At 44.7% G+C, this 20,564-nt stretch overlaps 1 protein-coding gene across 1 annotated transcript in view; it reads left to right on the forward strand.

The window, feature by feature from the left end:
- Window positions 1-1,182: 1,182 nt before the first annotated feature.
- LOC122405875 (A-kinase anchor protein 200-like) overlaps window positions 1,183-20,564 on the forward strand; it is a 58,236-nt gene continuing 38,854 nt past the window's right edge. Inside the window, exons 1-2 of the mRNA XM_043410930.1 lie at window positions 1,183-1,828; window positions 14,899-15,276. Coding sequence (XP_043266865.1) covers window positions 15,043-15,276 — 234 coding nt within the window. The 5' untranslated portion in view covers window positions 1,183-1,828; window positions 14,899-15,042. The remainder of the gene's footprint in view (window positions 1,829-14,898; window positions 15,277-20,564) is intronic.

The following is a 20,564-nucleotide window of genomic DNA, read 5'->3' on the forward strand; positions in this document are numbered from 1 at the left end:
AACAATTGAACAGTGTTCAACCGACGATCGCATAACAATGTTAACTCGCTTCTGAACTGCTTCGTGTAGTAATTGTTTTGACTAAAAATCCCAAACTCTCGCTCAACGCCGTTAAAAACGTACGAACATGGATGCGCCCACTGTCATCCAAAAGTCGTTAAGGTTGACATTAAAAATTTCAAAATTATAAGAATTTAATCAAATTTGGCAATATATATATGACAATATAAATTTTTTTAGATTTTTCTATCACATAGCTCTCGAGTAATTGAACATTAAATTTCACGTGTACGAGCATAGAGTTTACACATATGCAGTTCTCGTGCATATAAGAACTTTGATTGAACGCTCAATTATTCGATAACCATGTGGTGAAAAAATGTTGATAAAAATGGTTTTTTTGTGTACTTGGTGCCAAAAAAAATGTTATCGCCAAATTTTATCAAATTCTGATTACTTTGATTTAGTGATGCAACCTCCTTGATTTACAGTTCAATGTGAGATCGTATATGTGCATGAAGGATGCACCTTTGAGTTCTTGCTGTGTCGTGGGAAACGGAAATACTAATATGAAATCCGGCGCGAGCTCGCAAAAAGCATCGACGGTGTTCCAGTGATCATACAACCGAATGAATTATTAAGCGATTAGCGATCACGAACGATTTTGTATTCGTGATTTTCTAAATTCCCAAACGATTTTGTGTTCATGATTTTCTAAATACAGAAAAAGATCGCACTCCGTTGCGTTGGTAGGAATACTAGAGAAGAAAATGCAAGAATTTTTGTATAGCAAAGGCGAGGTTATGTGCGCGATTTAAAACGGGTTTGATGGGTCACGAGGGGAGCGGAGGGGCGAGTAATGAAAAATATCGACAGGTTGTTAAATCCCATTGTGAGTTGAAGAATGCAATTAACGAATCGTAGATACGAAATCCAGGGCCTTGGCTCCTCGAGCGTCTTTCTCTCAATTTCTCTCGTAGCGGTTGGAGGCTACTGAACCGAAGGAGAGAGAAGGAAACAAGCAAAGACGCAAAAAATTGAACCATACGTCGTAGAAAAGAGTGCGAGCAATGCGTCAGTCGCAGGAAGACGACAGGCAGACCGACAGACAGACTGTGACCGGGACGAAAATGAGAAACCAGCAGAAAGAGAGAGAGAGAGAGAGAAAGAAAAAAAAAAGAGGTTTTTACAAAGTTGAGAGAGGCGGAGGACGACGCCGCTGCCGCTGCCACTGGCGCAACGGGCGCTGCCTGTCGCGCACTGGAACCGCGCCACTGTCGATCCCCTCTCCTCCCCGCTTGAACCTTTTTCCCACTATCCACTACGCAGGGGTGAACCGTAGCCCGTAGCACGTCAGTCGCTCGCGCGTTACCAAGCCAAGTGGATCAGGTTGTGAATGTGTTCTCACTGAGAAGTAAAACGATTAAAAAAAACATCCTCGCGTCGTGCATTAAAAGTTTAACGGTACGATTGAATTCGATCGTTTGAATCTCCGGATAGTTGTGCGAGCGGAAATTCCATTTTCCCAAGGATATATTTACACATATACAAATCTTGCGTGCTTCGATACGTTTTAATAAAATATATTTAACGACCATTTCGACGTTTATTTCTACATTGAGTGGTGTAAATTATACACAAATATATTTATACAGATACACGCCACACGAATACGCAAGCACGTACAGACACATATATTTATATACAGATTTATATATTTTTTAAAATAACGGGGAGAATATCCCTCGATCTTGTGCCGCACTCGACAGAGACCCCGGGATACTCGATTCGTTTCGTCTTCCAAGCGATCCAAGGACTACGACGAACGGTTAGTAAACGCATCCTTTTTTTCTTATCGAACCTCTCTAACGATTTATTCTCACCGTCGACGTTATTTTTGACACGAGGCACGAGAAGGTGCGCCGGTATTGCTGTACGGATCGCAGTGACATTTGAAACGGTATCATTCTTCTTCTTTCGAGACAATTCGATTCCCCTGCGTCCGTAGCCGTACGGAAGCGAAGCTTTTTCGCTCTTCCTGAAACTCGGTCTCGTTGACGATTTTCAAGGAAATTTTGAGTACCGGTTAGGCTTTCGTGTCGGCTCCCTCGAAATAATCGTGTACCGGCTTTCTCGTCAACGCTGCGCGCGCTCTCTCGGCGGGCGGCGAGCGGCTCGAGAGCAAGAGAGAGGCCCCGAGACCGGTGCGTGTGCGCCCGAATCGCCATTTTGGAAATGGACAGTAATCGATATAGCGGCGGCGCGTACGCAAGGCACAGTTTTTTCTTCTTTCTCTTTTTTCTCTCGCTGTTGTCGGGCATTGATGCAACAGAAAAGAGGAACTATGCCTCCGAAAGGGATTTTTCTTTTCTCTCTCTCTTTCTCGCTTCTCCCTCGAGCCCCTCGAGTTAGCTGGACTCGCTTTTTTTTTTCCGTTCTTCCCCATCGCGTCCTTTTCCTTCGCCTTGCCTTTCCACGAAGTGACCGTCTACCGGAAGTCGAGTGACCTCTTCCGCCACGATCTTTTCCATTCCCAATCGCTTTATCAACTTTTTCCTCGCCCATCAAGACATTTTAACGACGAGAACGAAAAAACGCTCAGCGATTCCTGGAACAATTTTTTTCCAAATACTCTCTCGTCTCTCGACTCTTTTCGCTGAACGCGGGGCTACGGAAAATTCCCTGTGCGATCGATCCCTCGTGCGCCGATTATCCGGGCCCGGCCGACTGTTACGCCATCTTGGCGTACCCCTCGACCCCCCCCCCCCCCCTCTCCACTGCCCCCACCCTCTGCCTCTATCTCTCGTTCGTTCATCTCCCACCGTAGTTTTCACAACTCGAATCCTAAGGGGCGCTCCAGACCCCGGGCTTTCGCTTCAATATCTATTTTAACGAGGAAACATTAAGAAATGCATTAAAAGTTGGAACCCACCGCGCGCACGACGTCGAAACTACACTGAAATTTTGGCGAAACTCATTTTTTGGTAACCAACTCGAATTACTCAGTTTTCGGAACGACGAATTTAATTTATTTTCGTCGCAATAAGGAAATTTATTTATTCATCCGAACTATTAGCGTTCGATCGGTTTGGTGGTTGAAATTGGAGCAACGAAATATTGTGTTTAGTTCAAAATTGTGCAGTCGATCAAACAAAATGATACTACGAGATTTTCGTCCCACAAACGGATCGATTTCCACGAACAAATGTTTCCTCTCCGGTGTACCTGCTCGGCTGCGGAGCTTTTTGAAAATGAAACACGTGGGAGAGCTGGGTGGCGTCTTGGAAAAGTGTAAACAAAACGGTTACGCTTGTTCGCTCGCGCCGGGGGTGCCTCTGGGCTCCTCGGGATTTTCCTGTCTCATTGTTCCACATTGCGCACTGCGGAATAATAGTGCTGAGAAGTGTACTCGTGTCGACGATATATTTTCACGCTGTAAATCGCAACCGCAAGTCGCAGAGCGGGCTTGTAACTCCGCTCTCTCGTGTGAAAGGCCCGCGCGGTCTGGCTCTCGGGCAGAACGGCGGGCCTCGAAGCGATTTCAAACCTGCTGTCGTGCCGCATTTTGGGTGTTGACTCGAAGGGCCACCCAGAAAAATCGAATCCTTGCAGAGACACTGCTCGTGACGCTGAAGTTCGCAACGTTCGAGTCCGACGAAATTATGCCAAAAAACTCGAATAATTCGTACTTTTTTTCGTTGGACTCGAACGTTGCGAACTTGAGATTTGTCCTCGAACAGAATGACTCCGAGTCGTTTCCCAGAACCGTTGCTATTTCCCCCGTTGACGTTTTTTCTCTACAACGCTGAAGTTTCCAACGTTGGAGTCCAACGAAATGAACGAAAAAAACGTTTGCAATTCACCAATTTTTTATTTAACGAATCGTTGGTGCAGCTTGAAAAACTACGAATCGCAAATTTGGCAGGGAACAAAATAGGAGAATTACTGGAATTATTGGAGAGTTTTTTTCGATCATTTCGTTGGACTCCAACGTTGGAAACTTCAGCGTCATTTTTCTCTTATGGCAAAGACGGAAAAAATTAACCTGCTAAAATGAAGAATCGTCGACGTTTTCTCCGATCTCGCAACCGACTCGATGAGGAGCCTCGAAAAAGTCGTTCAACTCGAGAAACTCGATATCGCCCTCGAGAAAGGTGGCTTAAGAAAGAACCGGGGGGAGGCATGGTGTTGGCTAAAATGTTGGGCGACAGATCTTTCGACATGGAAAAGAAGGGTCGCGGCAGGGGCGCCGCTCCGGAGCGTCTACCTGGGCATCTTTCGTTACAAAATACGGCGCGCGGTCGAACGAACGCGTTTCTCAGGCGTGTTGTCCGATGTTTACAGGTGCAAGAGCCGCTCGTAGCATCGGCCGAGGGAAATGAGGCGCGCGTGGTTTGCTCTCCGCGTTGAGCTCCGAGCGGCCTCTTCGGAGATTTCTATTGCAGAAAAAACGATGCGAGTGAGGAAGAATCGAGTGAAAAGAAGTAAGCGAAACTACTGTGAGCAGTCTCCGAAGCCAGAAGTGCGCTTTGAGCTGCCAACGAGAAAGTACTGGCATCGAAGCCCGCAGCTCTTATCTTCTCCGTTCGCTCCTATACGCCGTATTCTCTATATTCAAGCCAAAGAAAAGGAGCCGAAGCCGTTCCTTTGCTCCATAACGCTCCAGCATCGAGCCATTTGTTACCCCGAACCTTCCTCTTCCTTCCTTTTTTCCTCTTACGTTTCGCATCTTTCCTTCCCTTGCTCCGGCCACTGAAATACGCTCTTTGAGCTCTGCGATCGCGATGTACCACGAAAAAAACGCGATCGACGGTCTACCTGTGTTTTCACGGCGCTGCTCATCGAGCCAGCGAACTTTGACCGCTCCTCGTCTCGAGCCAACCGATTATTCGTGTCGAGTGACCGCTTTGCATCCTCGAATTCATGAAATTCTCTCTCGCCAAGATCGACGGGTTTATAGAATGTTTGGGCGTCGAGATCAGACTTTTTTTTGCTGAATTTTATTCGCGTTCCGTTGAGAAGACTCAGATTCAATGAGCGTTTTTAAATCTCGTTAATTGTGCGCGCGCATGACGCTGAAGTTTCCAACGTTGGAGTTCCACGAAATGATCGAAAAAAACTCTCCAATAATTCCAGTAATTCTCCTATTTTGTTCTCTGTCAAATTTGCGATTTGTAGCTTTTCAAGCTGCACCAACGATTCGTGAAATAAAAATTTGGTGAATTACTAACTTTTTTTTTCGTTCATTTCGTTGGACTCCAACGTTGGAAAGTTCAGCGTCGTGTGCGCACGAGGCTCGAGAAAATAAGTATAAAAGTGAACAATCCCATATCGTCCGCTAATGAATGAATTGATGACTGCAACGGTGCTGCCCGCTCGCAAATTTATTGATATCGCAAGATCGCGGGGTTACTCGCGATGAATTTTCTCCCGAGGCGAGGAGAAAAAGGCACGCCGTCACGGGGCTCGAGATTGCGACGTACCGCGGAGACGTTGCTTCTTATACGTAAACATATGGAGGATCCTGATTAATATTGTTTTACGGTTATTCCTCCGAGTGGCGCTCGAAACCTCGGCAGGCACTCGAGCGTTACCAGACAATTGGATTCATCATTAATTCACAGCTATTCTACCATTTTAATACCCTCGAAAGGAGAGAAAACGCGCTCATTTATTTTTAAACGCCAGGTAGACGATCAACGGAATTACAGTGAGCGCTGTTTCTGCTTTTTCAGCGTTCGGGCTGACCGAATGATTTGTTACATGAAGAAACAAAGAAAAATGAATTTCTCTGAGTCTCAACAGGTGCTCGAACGCGATCCTCCTTCTTAATATTTCAGTTACACATAAAAAACAAGAGGAGGAAAAAAAATCTTGGAGGCGAGGGAGAAAAAGTGATTGACAGATCGCTCGCGGTCCCGGGCGATTAGCTCCACTCCTTTAGCCCCGATTCACCTTTCTGATATTTCCCCCCGAGTCGACTCTCGGCGCTGCGTCTCGAACGCACGAGAAGCTGCGTGTGGCGAAGGGAAGGGGAAACCAATACGAGAAGAAGCGCGCGGGAGAATCTCCGCCGAGGTTTTCTTGTTACTTCGAACCTCTATTTTTTCTTTGTTGTTTTGTTATTTCAACGCAATTGACAGCGGCACACACGATAGCGGGTCGTTAACTTGCCCACATCTCCACGCTCCTTCGGGCCTTTCTCTCTTCGACCGAAAGCAATGCAACCGCTCCGCAGACTCCGACTCTCCTTCGCCAGCCACACGGAGATCGCTGCGAGAGAGAAAGGCCCGGGCATACTCCTTTCTCAGTGTGTGCCGTATAATTTAATCTCTCTGCCGAGCGACCCCGACTCTCTATATACATGTCGATTATCTTTACAAAGACTCCACATCTCCCGTATCGCATTATACCGGGTGAGCCAATAACTATTACACTTTCAATATCATCGAACCTGACAATGCTGAAGTTTGTAACGTTGCAGTCAAACAAAATGATCTCAAAAAGCCTCCAATAATTATTCCAGTAATTCTCCAATTTCGTGTTCCCTGCTGAGTTTGCTATTCATAGTTTTTCAACTCGCATCGAACGACGCTGAAGTTTGCAACGTTTTTGGAGTCCAACGAAATGAAGGAAAAAAACGTTTGTTATTCACCAATTATTTTTTATTTCACAAAATATCGGTGCAACTTGAAAAACTACGAATTTCAAATTCGGCAGCTAACAAAATTGGAGAATTACTGGAATCGTTAGGGGTTTTTTTTTTTACGTTCATTCCGTTGGACTCTGACGTTGCAAACTTCAGCTGTGAGTTTGCGACGAGTCCAACGAAATTATGTAAAAAGCCTCCCATTATTTCAGTAATTCAACAATTTCGTGCCCTGCCGAATTCGCAATTCGTCGTTTTTCCGCACCGATGCTTCGTGGAATAAAATATTGAGGAATTACAAATGTTTTTTTTCCTTCATTTTGTTGTGTCGTTTGAGTGAAATTTGCCAGTCGCACCCGTCGTTGAATCCCCAAAAGTTTTTTGGCGAATCGAGGAAAAGAAACGGAGTTTGCTACGATTTGTTGATTGAATGAATATTTTGTGACGAGTCAACGAATTGCTGCTTTCCGTGACGTCTCCGAGATAAGAAAATCGTTTCGTTCGCTCGACAGAGTACGAGCAACTATTTACTCGGGATCAACAGCAAAGTGTTTGGAATTCGTGAAACTTGACAACTTCGAAGCTGCCTGACTTTTATTCCGTTCGCATTTCAAAGGATTCGGCATAAATTGAGATCCCTCAGAAGTAAAGTTCGCTGCGCAAGGATTCACTCGCAACATACGCTCGAGAGGATTTTTCCTGCACTGAGAATAATACGCGATTACGCTTATCCTTGAAAGTTCACAGAGTTCGTTCAGTCCGTACGTACATTTGTTGTACATTTATGATACAAGAATATACTCGTGTCTACATGGGCGAGTTATAGAGGTTTCCTCGGTTTCTGGTCCCGTGACATTTTTCATGGCAATTCAGAGTCGTGAACACGTGCGCGAGCTCCTCGCACACATACGTATAAGGGGGGGCATGACAGAGTGGATGCGGGCGTGTTGAGAGAATGTGTGAGGATATATGGGAAAATGTGGTGTCGCGAGGCTCGCTCCGCAGTACGGTTGGCCGAGCGAAATTATAATAAATTTTCATTTTCGAGGACACTGAGAGAGGCTCGTGGCTCGAGGAACAAGCAGATGCGAGGCTCTGCTTCTCGCATTGTACGTATACGATCGTGAAGGGAGAGAGCGAGAGGTTTGGGAGCGTGCGAACCTTACAATATCTGTCTTTGTCCGCGTGCACGTGGACGCGATTAGACTGACGTGTTCTCTAAGCTCGAGCAGCTAATTTCTCCGCGAGTGCTTTCGCGAGAACTCTTTCTTTCTCATGTTGGAGGGCTCTCCGGGCAGTGAAATTTGCCAAAGTCTTGAAGATCGCCCAGGAAAATCTTTTCTCAGAAGATTGCCAGCGGTGAGAAGAAAAAATGATTGGAGCGAATGACTCGCCCCCGCTCGCTCTTCTTCTTTCTTTTCTTCCGACGAGCGTGATATAAAAGTTGGGGAACCACGATCATTATCCTCTATCGTGCTTCGTCGTACACACTCCACCCGGAGCCCTGCATAACCGCGTGGATAAGAGCGGGTCGTTTCGTATCTGTGGCGAAAGTTCTCGTCGACGGGTTAACGATCCTTCAACTCGGGTGCACTCTCGTGTACTACACGGGGGCCCTCTCAGACCCGACGAATATTTCGAGTCCCCGGTCTCGTTCTTCCTTCCAGATGGCTCCTCGCAACTTGTCAAGAGCTCGGGGAAAAAACGCCCGAAATTTGCTCTTGCATGCGTTCTCTTAGAAAAGTTCGAGACTCCGGCTGATACCGAGGACGGGGAATGCAGGTCGTCGTGCGCCCAGAGAAAAGCTCCATTTGCATCGACTAGAATCGTTCATTCGATTATTTAAATTGATCCAACGAAATTCGAACTCGCCTCGACGAATAAGAGCTGTAATTGAGGCGAACAAAGCATGCTTTTATTGATTCGGCGCTCGTCGATCGCTTCATTATTTCGGTTCTCGGGAGCGCTGTGCTCGAACCGAACGAATAAATCAGCAGAAACAAACTTTTAAAAGACAATCAATCGCGATAAAATGTAGCGCCGAAATCACGGAATTCCAAAGTTTTAACGACCCTGAAGTTTGCAACGCGTCCAACGAAATGAGCGCGGAAAAAACATTTGTCATTCACCAATTTTTTATTTCACGAAGCATCGGTGAAGCTTGAAACCTACGAATTGCAAATTCGGCAGGGAACTAAAGTGACGACGCTGAAGTTTCCAACGTTGGAGTCCAACGAAATGAACGAAAAAAACGTTTGTCATTCACCAATTTTTTATTTCACGAATCGTTGGTGCAGCTTGAAAAACTACGAATCGCAAATTTGGCAGGGAACAAAATAGGAGAATTACTGGAATTATTGGAGAGTTTTTTTCGATCATTTCGTCTGACTTCAACGTTGGAAACTTCAGCGTCATTTAAAGTGGAGTTCACTGAAATTATTTGAGTTTTTTATCATTCTGAGTTTTCCATCATTTTGCTGGACTCGAACGTTCCACCAAACTTCAGCGTCATCGAAATATAGGATGACTCGAGATAAATCCGGTCTCCCGGGCGATTGTATACGTGCTAAAAGTTTTTAATACCTTAATGTCGTTGGTCCAATAAATAGTCCATAGAGAGGAGTACGAAGCTTAAATAGCTTATCGTAACGTTATTTGCATAGATATATCCTCTAGAACGAACGTTATTTATTTGCACACGCCCGGCGTGTTAGTCTGCTGCGTATATCGAGGGTCTGAATTCTGGTACACCGTTATACTGTTATTATTACAGTTACACTCTGTTTAATAGTCGCAAAGAGAGGCGGCAGTGACCCCCGTTTTATGCCCGATAATCTATTTAGCCGATTTGATAAGCGGCCTTATGTACGAGGCTATCCCCTACGCGAGCGTATACAGATATGTACGCGGAGATTCGCTCGTGCGAAAACCTCTTGGGAGCGATTTATAAGTGCATATATTGGGTGCAAGTGCGAATACATAATTGATGAGAAAATGACGAGGGTACTCGAGCCGTGGGGTCAAAAATTCCGGTGACCGAGTCATCGACGTGCATGCATCATTGACCTCTTTTCCGATTCGCTTAAAAATTTCGAAACTGCAAGCTCGCAGGCTTTGGATGGACCGAGAGAAATTTACTGGATTTTTATTGGCTGAGATTTAACTTTGATAGGGAAAGGATGCAACGTTCGATTTTTGACGAGATCTCAAAAGCACGAGGCTGAAGTTCGAGTCCAACGAAATGATGTCAAAAATGGCTCTATAATTCTAGTAATTCTGCAATTTCGCCCCCCCCCCCCCCTCCCTTCTATATCGGTAATATTTATTAATTCTTACGAACATACATAGTAATTATTTGTGAAGCGACTCGATGAAAATTGATGAGTGATGTCAAAATAAATACATCGGTACACATGTATACCGGTATATTATCGTGCAATCGCGAATGAAATTCTGTTATTTACCATAGTAAATTTTTAAACACTTTGGCGTATGATCGATGCTTGTGTTCGAGCTCCTCAAATTGTTCAACTGTAAATAATTTCAATTGTGAAAACAGTACTAAGTATAGCAAAACGGCATAATAATTCTACTTGACAGTTCATCATCGAGTCAACATAAATTTTAAACCTTTGTCACAGCAAAATACGCAATTTAAAAATTTTCAATCAGAATTTACTTGGAAATTACAATATTTTTGGTAAAAACCTTCAAAATGGGCGATATAGAGCCCCAATACCATGGCAAGCATAGTAATTTTTAATATTTTTTCTCTCCGTGTAATTTTTCTGCACTTCGTGCAATAGAAAATTGTAAATGTTTTTTTCGTTCATTTCGTTGGACTCGAACGTCGCAAAGTTCAGCGTCGTTCAAAAGCCCCCGCGCCTTTGTTCATATTAGGAGAAAAGTACTGCGCTTCTTCGCACAGCTTCGTTCTCTCCTCAAACGCATCGTCGAAATCGTTAAAGTCGCGAAGTTTAGTCGCCTCCGTTTCCCCATACGACTTTATTCTTCTTCTCGCACGTAAAAATGGCTGGAAATACCGTTGAGTCACTATAGTTTTTTCTGCAGCGATCGGCAATCCGTCTCTTTGTTGTCTCTCCGTCCCTTCGGTCTGATTCGTTGGCTGAACCGCGTACTCGAGTGCACCGGATCGGGTACGATGCACTTCTAAATATAGTCAGTCCGCGACTCGACGAGAGGCCGTGTTCCACTCGCGTTGACCTTCTCGCCCGCGTACCGGAAATCCGAGTGCCAATTATAGTCGCCCGAGCTCACTGTGTAGCTGTTCCCTTCTCCACACACAAGCCCCCCTTCCCGCTCCTTCTCCTTCGAATTACGTACACACACTCCAGCCTATTTATCTCCAGAAGAATGAAGTTTATTACTTCGCCCGTTCGTCTATTTGGCGAAACCATTACATTTTGCTTCAGCATTCGCTTGTCCCCGACAAAGAAAACCGACAAAGAATTTCGTGGCTCCTCAACAATGCGCAAATCTCACGACGAGTTTCGGCCCATGACGCCCAAGTTTCCAACGCTCGAGTCCAACGAAATGGTGTAAAAAAGCCTCCAATTATTCCAGTAATTCAACAATTTCGTTCCCTCCCGAATTTGCAATTCGTAGTTTTTCAGTCTACGCCAATGATTCGTGAAATCGAAAATTGGTGAATTACAAATGTATTATTATTCCTTTATTTCGTTGGACTCGAACGTTGCAAACTTCACGATGAGTTTCGACCCGTACAACACACGCAAACGAGAACAACACTCGAGCACGCTTCTTATCTCAGTTGACGTTGGTGGTGCGATGCACTACGAATAGGCCACTCGGTTGCAAATGCTACTATTCATCGAGTGCACTTTGTTGAGCTATCGCTGTACATGCGTAGCAGAAATTGCGCTTTGTGTCGTACTAAAGGGCGAGAGAGCCTACGTGCGCGGAGTTACAGGCGCAGATACGTACTCCCGTTACAGAAACTACTTTCCGACCGGTTAAATCGCATCCCGGCGAATCGTGCGTCTAATCAAAAATCATCTCAAATTGTTCACTTCCAATTCGAATTCATATTCTGTCGTCGAATATACGAAGGAACGTTGTGAAGCCACATGCGAGCGTTGCTTCTGCGGAGTGTTGAGCAAGTTTCTTTCCTCGAAAGCGAATAACTTTTCCCTCGCTTCAACGATTCTGTGTTTCCACGTGCGAAACGTTTGTTTTTCAATTTGTGAGTTTTTTCTTTTCGTTCCTCCACCGTGGAGATTTCGAGTCGCGAAGATCGACTCCGATTCTCCAACGAACTCTAACGAGAAGCAAATTATTTTTTTGCCGCCGAGGCTCTGACTCATGCTTCCGATAAGATATTTCGTACACGAGGAAAACATTTGAGAGAGGATTTCAAAATTTATAAAATCGAGCGTTTGGAATGTGTTTCCGGATGTAATATATCGTTCGGACTTCAGACACACGGAAAAAATGAGTTTTCCCCTCTCCGGGAATGGGGGATGAAATTTTTCAGTCAGTTTTGCCCCTGGCGTGCAACCCTCCCCGGTCACACTCCATAAAATCGGGTCGATAATGACCCCGGCTATTCATCGACGGTTGTCGCACTCGAACGACCCGTCTAATTGGGACCGCAACAATGGATCGTACACCGAGAACTCAGAAAAGCAGACCAATCGTATTGAGGTACAGAATCTAACGATAAAAATAATAAAAAAAAAAGTGAGTTCCCAAAATTGTATTCTTGTTGGAAGCGTCTCGACATGATCGATAAAAACCGCTCTTTCCTCCTTCCACGATCGTCCTCCTTCGTTATTCATGCAGACATTCCGCCCTTTTTCTCGCTAACCCACGAGGGAAAGTAGGTTCTCCGTACCCTCGATAAAACGCCGAATTTATGACACCTTAAAGGTCGGAAGGCATGCACAGTTGGAGAACACGGCCATGTGTCCGTAGCCGCCTAATCTTTCGTACATTCAAAGGGTATTTTAACGAAAAAATAAAGAGAGACGGACGATGAGACAAACAAGCGTGGAACGAGAGCAGATACTTTTGTTATTTTCACCAGTTTAAAGAGCCGAGGATCCCGAAATGTATTTTGGAAGAACGCGATCGTTGCGGTGAAGCGAAAGAGGGAATGCCCGCATCTACATACCTTCGCGGGTCCGAGTCTCCGGATACCGATCCCACCTTTAAAAGTAGTTGTTGACGTTAAAGCTGAAAAGCAGGATATTTACAAGGATAAGATAAAGATAGGGCGCACATTGGCCTAATCCCGACGATGACAAAGAATAACAAATAAAGGCGCGTAGCTGGCGGGCTCGCCATAAAAGTAACCCCAACCTTTTCGAATGTCTATTTGAACACGTGCTTGCTCGACCCTCCTTCTTACGTACATTGTGTTTTTAGAGACTAGCGATTTTTTCCTAATCCCTTTACACCGGAGCCGTCTTAATTGACATTAAGATGGCGAGGGGACAGCAGCCCTCCTCGTGGCACCGTGGACGAAATTCGGTAGAAATATTCATTAATAAACAAATGCTACGGCCAATAGATGAGAAACTACTCGAGTACGATGCCACCGTTTGAAAAAAAGATGCGGCACGCGTGCTCGGCCACGTTGGAACACCCACACATTCGCAGACGCACGCCTTCCAATTGTTTCCCTTTCGCTCCCTCTTAATTCGTCGCTATTATCTACAACGTTGTTTTATTACATCGCGATAAACCGAGGAAAGGAAAGGAAGAGCGAGAACCATTTGAGGAATAGGTTCATTGATCCTCCGGAAGGTTACGAGGCGAGCGAAAAAAGCACGCACACGTGCCGGCTGTTGAGTTCGCTTCTCCGCCAACGACTCGAATCTTCAACCGGAATTTTGTGCGTTTGGCTCGCGGACGTTGATGCTTGACAGACCGGAGAGTTCTAACGATATATTAATGAAAGAGACGTGTCGTCGTTATTTCACTCAAACGTCGCGCAGTTGATCGTCTCAAAAAGCTAGGACTCGATCCCATCGTTTCTCGTATACTCCAGTTTTTTTCACATCTTTTTTTCAACTTCGACCGAATCAACCGTGTTTGTTTTTCGATACTATTTGTAGAAATGTATAAATTCTTTTTTATTCGTTTCTGTCTTAACGAAACGTTTTCATTGCTTATTTTTAAATGATCGTCAATATCTTCGAATGGAATGCCCTCAAAATATTGATTCGGCGATTGGACTGTCTTCGAAAAGTCGAAATGATAATCAATGGTCGATCGATCAACCTCAAAAGAAATGGAAATTGATTTAGCGACATTTGAAAAAAAAGTGCTTCCACCGTTTGCACTAGGAGAGTGAGCAATTCATCATTTGATAAGAATAACTTATCTCGACTACTGAATATTAATCGTTTCAATAACAATTCATAAATATTTCATTGCTGAATCGTGCGTCAAAGATTTTATGTTGAATCGCCCCGTATCTTATCTCAACTCGAGAACACACTTCGATCGAGTCTTAACGAAATTTCACAAACTTGTCGTCGCTCCAGCCGCAGGTTTTTTTTCCTTGTTCTCTCTGGCACCTCCTCCGTCTTTTTTGCCGATGGTCCATCAAACGAAGACGACGAAGCGTCGACGCGACAGTCTTCACCAGCCTTCCCAGCTCGCGGACTCTCTCATTTCATTTTATCTCTTTGCCTAGAGCAATCATGAGTCTCCCGAGACTAACCACCGAATTAATTCAACATGGCAATAACCCGTCATCTCAATTTCTCCGTTCCTTGTTATCTTCTTTCAAGGACGTTTTCCTTGGGACGGAATACGAAAATGCGTTCCGTATAAGAACGACGCTGAAGTTTGCAACGTTCGAGCCCAACGAAACGAAGGAAAAAAACATTTGCAATTCACCAATTTTTTATTTCACAAAGTATGGGTGCAGCTTGAAAAACTACGAATTGTAAATTCGGCAGGTAACGAAATTGGAGAATTACTGGAATTATTGGAGGCTTTTTTTACATCGTTTCGTTGGACTCGAACGCTGCCAACTTCAGCGTCATTTCGTAAGATATTCGGGATGCGATTCGCTTCTCGATGATGCAAAATTTGGAAAAATCACCTTCGCCCGATGAGTTGAAAAGTTTTTTTCAGATCCGATCGTCGAGTGGGAGAAAATTCTTCCAAAGACGTGGTTTGAGGGTAGCCGAAGATATAAAATCCATGAATTTGAAATGATTTTAAAATCGAAATCGTCGTCTGATCTGTTGCAGTTTCCTTGTCGATAGGAGCATCGCAAAAACGTGAGGGTATCGGCCGCCGAAAAGAATACGAGAAGCTCTACGAGTGTAGTAAGAGAGGAAGAAAAAAATTTGAGGTTAACAAGAGAAACAGAGTGAATATAAGAGTTATCAAAAATGGGAGCGCGACAGAGCAAAAGGTCTGTGGATATAACAACGACGCCGAAGAAGGAAGGAGTTCCGGTCGAGGGCGTCGTCGGCGACGCGGCAGCGCCCGGCGACGGAAAACTCGAGAAAATCGAAGAAACCGACGTCAAACCAACCACCAACGGTGTCGCTCCACACACGGACGCCTCGCCCGAGGATAAAGACAAAGACAAGGACGAGGCTACGGAGAAGGAAACCGAAAAGGTTAGTAGATCTTTCGTTCATTTAATTTTTCAAAAACGTGCACTGTAGATTCGAGCCAATTGCTTCTAAAGCTCCGAGTAGTATTCGTCACTGAAAAGTTTTGCGCGAGATAAACGCGTTCAGCGAAATGGAATTCGCTAATTTTCATTAAACAGTTAAATTTTCGCGCTGGGCTCAACTCGAACGAGATTAAATAAATTCCTCGCGTGTTCCCGCGCTTATAACAATGTCAAGCCCTCGCTCCGCGCTCGTGAAAATTAGCGCTGTCGTGAGGAGAGAAACGAGAGTGACTTTAACGCCAAGGGTCGTACTCGGTCTGTTAAATTCCTCGCTCCGAGGTCGTTCAGAGCCGACATTCTTTGTACTACGTATTTATCACTCTCCTCTCATACCGATAAACGAATCAACAATCTTTCCCTGCTTCGCCCGAACCGTCCGCCTGCTGCTTTTATAGCCTGCTCCTCTCGGCTCTTCTTCTTTTTCGCTAAACTAACAAAGGCTATTTTCTTCTTATAAATTTTCTCGTTTACTCGGAGCCTTTCGTGCAGTCACCAATTCACTTCCACTTTGGATCCGAGCTCTTCTCGGTTACGTTGATCTCCTTTAATCCCGAGTATGATGCATCGTTCATCCAAGCTCACTCACGCTCGAACGAGCTCTTCAAAACACACCCTCGAACCTACATTTTCCTTTTGTTCTTTCCTCCCACCGCGAGAGATTTACGACGACAACGAGTTATGGTTTTTCATGGCTGCTTCAACTCCGATAGTTCGTGCGCTCTGAGATTCATTTGCCGCATTCAATTTGCATTTTCGACTCTGCTATTTTCACTTTTTCACGCGTTTCTTGATCGTTCGAATAACGACGAAAGTGTTTGGAGTCCAACGAAATTGAGGCAATTGACAACGCTGAAGTTTCCAACGTTGGAGTCCAACGAAATGAACGAAAAAAACGTTTGTAATTCACCAATTTTTTATTTCACGAATCGTTGGTGCAGCTTGAAAAATTACGAATCGCAAATTTGGCAGGGAACAAAATAGGAGAATTACCGGAATTATATTGGAGAGTTTTTTTCGATCATTTCGTTGGACTCCAACGTTGGAAACTTCAGCGTCATAGGCAATTGACATTTGTAATTTACCAATTTTTTATTTCACGAACCATTGGTGCAGACTGAAAAACTACGAATTGCAAATTAGGCAGGTTACACAGAATTGGAGAATTAGTGAAATTGTTGGGGAGCTTTTTAGATCATTTCGTCGGACTTGCAACGGTAGCAAACTTCAGTGTCACGAATAACGCGCATTTGCGCGAGAAATTCTTTGTTTCGATACATCGCTTAATTGAGAAATCAAAACGCCGCTGAGAATAAAAAACGAGAATCCACACCTTGAATTTCAATCCGAACGATAAAAGACAGGAAATGATTTCGTAAACGTGGTTATTTACTTTCAAACCACGTACAGAATCCTCGGAGCGTCTTCTCGTAGATTTTTCTCCACCGAGTCGTCATCGAGAATTTTTTGAAAATAGCTTTCATTAATTTTCCACTCTATAAATGTCGTTGAACGCAGATTCCTCGAGTTCGGAGAAATTTTTCATCCCCGAAGGCTCATTTTCAAGCTGCAGATTTCGCCAAGGAAACAGAAACGATTCTTTTGTCCCACGTTGAACATTCTCTGTCTCCTGACACAGGTTTTTGTTTCGTTAACGCGACCGCCGTCCCGTAACATCGGCGAAATGCAGTTGAGGAATTCTAGCCGCTGTTATAATCCTCCGACAGAGAAACGTACGTATTTCTGCGTACGTTAGAGCAGCAAAACGTTAGCTCGAAGAGAGGTCAGTCCTGCGCTCGTCTCTCTCGCGGCCCTTGCGGTACGTGAAACTCGATATTTCCTCGATTGAGCAACCTCCGCAGCTGGCATCCACGGTATAGCATGTCACACGCGGCTAAAGAAATGGCACATGGGCAAGCGGCTAGAGAAAGAGAGGAACAATAAACAGTGATAAAGATTTAATGTGCAAGACGCTGCGGGAGAAACGTACGCGACGAAGACTCGACGTAAACTTTGTGATTTTACGCTCCTCCCGTTTCGCTATTACGACGCTCAAGTTTGCAGCGTTCAAGTCCAACGAAACGAAGGAAACAAACATTCGTGATTCACCAATTTTTTATTTCACGAAGTATCGATGTAGAAAAATTACGACGAATTGCGAATTCGGGAGGGCACGAAATTGAAGATTTATTGGAGGCTTTTTTTAGATCATTTCGTTGGACTCGAACGTTGCAAACTTCGACGTCGTCTTTTCGTCTCCTTTCCTTTTCTACACTCACATTTTTTCTTCCTTATTTTCTCAGTCTTCCCTCCCTTATTTATGTATCAATGCAGATTTTTGTTGATCCTCTCTCGCGTAGCCAATCTCGCAAGAAACCGCTGTAACAGGTGCGTCGAGACCGAGTCTGCCTACGGATGGAAAACTCATATACCTTCCCGCGAGTCTATATAAATATGCTTGTGTGTTATTTACTCGGAGGAAAAGAGCAGAAACTTGTGAGCTAGACGAGCACCTGGCATTTAAAGTACTTTCCTACTCGGCACACGAGCTCTCTCTTCCCTCAAGCCGAAAAAAAGCACGAGGAATTCTTCCTCTCTTCTTCCTGCTCGTGCTCTTCGCCCGAGAATTTCTTCGGGCTCTCTCTTCGCCATTGCATATTACACGTCTGGCCTCTCATAATCTTTCGCATCTTCCAGCGAATCCTTCGTTTTTCATCTTTATTTCTATTTATTCGACGGAGCCGTGCATATTCGCGTGTACGCGAAACTCTGCATCCCAGTTCAAATAACAGTCTTGCCAAATGGACTGAGAAAAAGAATATTTTATTGAGACGAGATCCGAATGATCGAGACATCAAAATCGACCTTCGTATTTCGCGGAAATCTCGCGGTCTTCGTAAAATCCATCCAGCCGAGTTTCGACAAACGAAACGTGGTTTTTATCGCCGATCAGTCACAGAATAAAGTCATTTTGAAACTTGGTTTAATGCCCGTCATGAGTCCCCCATCCCTCAACCAAACTCCAAAGTGGTGTTGCTCCCTCCCGTCTATTAGCCCAAGATGACAAACTCACGCACGCTCGTCGTAAAACAGGTGCCCGGAGCAAACAACTCCGTGCTTCCAACCTTGATGGCTTTTTCTCTTATAAATCTTGGCGTCTCACACGCGACCTTGACCGTTCGAGCCCCCAAGTATGAATATATGTATTTGAATTTCTTCGTCAACGTTGCAGTAGCGAAGTTGGCCTTTTCGAAAATCGAGCCCCACGGCCGGAGGGCCGAAATCTCACTGATTTTCTGGCTGGTTGGCACAAAGTAAAAAGATGCTCTCTTCGTTTTCCCAAAAAAAAAAATGGGATTCCTGAACGAGCGTAACGATAAGAAAGATGGAAATAGTTGAACTCGCACTTGTTTCATAGTCGGGGAAAAAAAAGTAATGATTTTCAGAGCGAGAAGACGGCGCGGTTTCGTAGCGCACTTGTGCTTGAGATATTCTCATCTCGAGCGAAACCGGAAGGGCGAGTCTCTCTGTTGTCGGTTCTTTATACGATTTTTCATGCTTCGCTGATGCGTAATATTGAGCTTCGACAAAGCACTCTAACAATCTCTCCGTCTGTAAATGTGCACTCGATGCGGTTAAGGGGTTACGGGGGAGGAGAATATTGACGAGTGCGAGAAACCAAACGTGTCGGTTGCAGAGCGAGCCTTTCTCATTTTATATTTATCGATCTGCAGCATCGGCTCTTATCGATCGATTGTCGAATTAAATGAAATATCGAGCTTCAGCAATAACGCTTGATTCCTTCCAAGACTCAAATACATTTTTTTGACCCGATCCGGATGACGCTGAAGTTTGCAACGTTCGAGTCCAACGAAGAAATGATCTAAAAAGCTCCAATAATTCGAGTAATTTTCCAATTTCTTTCCCTGCCGAATTCGCCATTCGTGTAGTTTTTCAACCTACACCGATGCTTCGTGAAATAAAAAATGAGTGAATTACAAATATTATTTTCGTTCATTCCGTCCTCGGCGTCGTCAATCCAGACGAAACACCACACGGAAGAATATCGAATTCGTCTTGAGCGATGTTTCCATTTTTTCGTCAGATTTTTCCCGGCCTTGCGTTCGTAAATTCGAGTGGAATTCAAGCCATTTCGCGTCACGTGATACGAAAGTCTCGACCTCCTCCCTCGTAGGCCGTGTCACTTCCATCCGGGCAATTAAAGCAACGCTAACTGTTGAGCGAATTCCAGCGGTGAATTCGCTCGTTCGCTGCTGCCTCTTGGATATTGAAACCCGTTAATACGCTGCTTCCAGAGGGATTTTCTTCTCTCCTCTTTTGAGCCTATTCCACGAGTAGAAAAAAAGCTTTTGTACAGCGAGCCGAGTTGCTCGGATAGCTCTTTCGAACTCCCGCTCGAATGTTCTTTTCGATTGATTTATTATTTTGGCGTTCCTTTGAACGCCCCTCGTTCCGAATCGATAAAATTAAAACGATTGAAATTTTTTTTGAAATTCGGAGCGCGCTCAAGGCCTCGAATTTCGTTCAGTCGGCAGCGTGTCTTTTATTTCGTGTCCTTTCGGAGCTTCCTCGAAGCACGAGAGTACATAATTTACTACGATTATCCGCACGGAACGTGTCTTCGTATTTTGCTCTTTTGAACGAACACTTTTCAGACACAAAGGACCAAGTTCTTTCTTCTCATTGTTCATCTCTATACTCGCGACTTATTTGCGTGTTGCCTCCTCGAATTCCTGCTCGAGTTTCCTCCTGCCGTCGACGTCCTTTCACGCTCAAACTTTGAAAATTTTGAATTTTCAAATGTTCCACGATTCTCCATAAATACAACACAGCCTCGGCTCCTCTTCCTCACTGCGCGCGCTTCAATTTCGATTCCACTCTTCTCGGCCCTTTTGCTCTACGAACTCTCCTTCCATTATTTATGCCCGAGCTTCGCCTCCGTCCGAATGTACAAATTGCGAAAGAGAATGGCCGGCCGAGTCTAAGCGTCATCTCCGGGTGATTCATTGCTCGAGTATTCGCCACGACGCAAATATAATATTATTCGATATACAACGCACACTGCTTCATTACAGCAACACCTGCTGCTTCGGTACGCGAGAGGATAAAAAACGATTTATCAGTGCCAGGCTGGCTCCTCGGTGCTTTTCGAACTCGCGTTCCTCACTTGAAAATGGCTGCTAAACTTTGTACGTTCTATGTCTTCGTGGG

The sequence above is a fragment of the Venturia canescens genome, chromosome 2, assembly GCF_019457755.1.
Source record: "Venturia canescens isolate UGA chromosome 2, ASM1945775v1, whole genome shotgun sequence".
Classification (NCBI taxonomy): Eukaryota; Metazoa; Arthropoda; class Insecta; order Hymenoptera; family Ichneumonidae; genus Venturia; species Venturia canescens.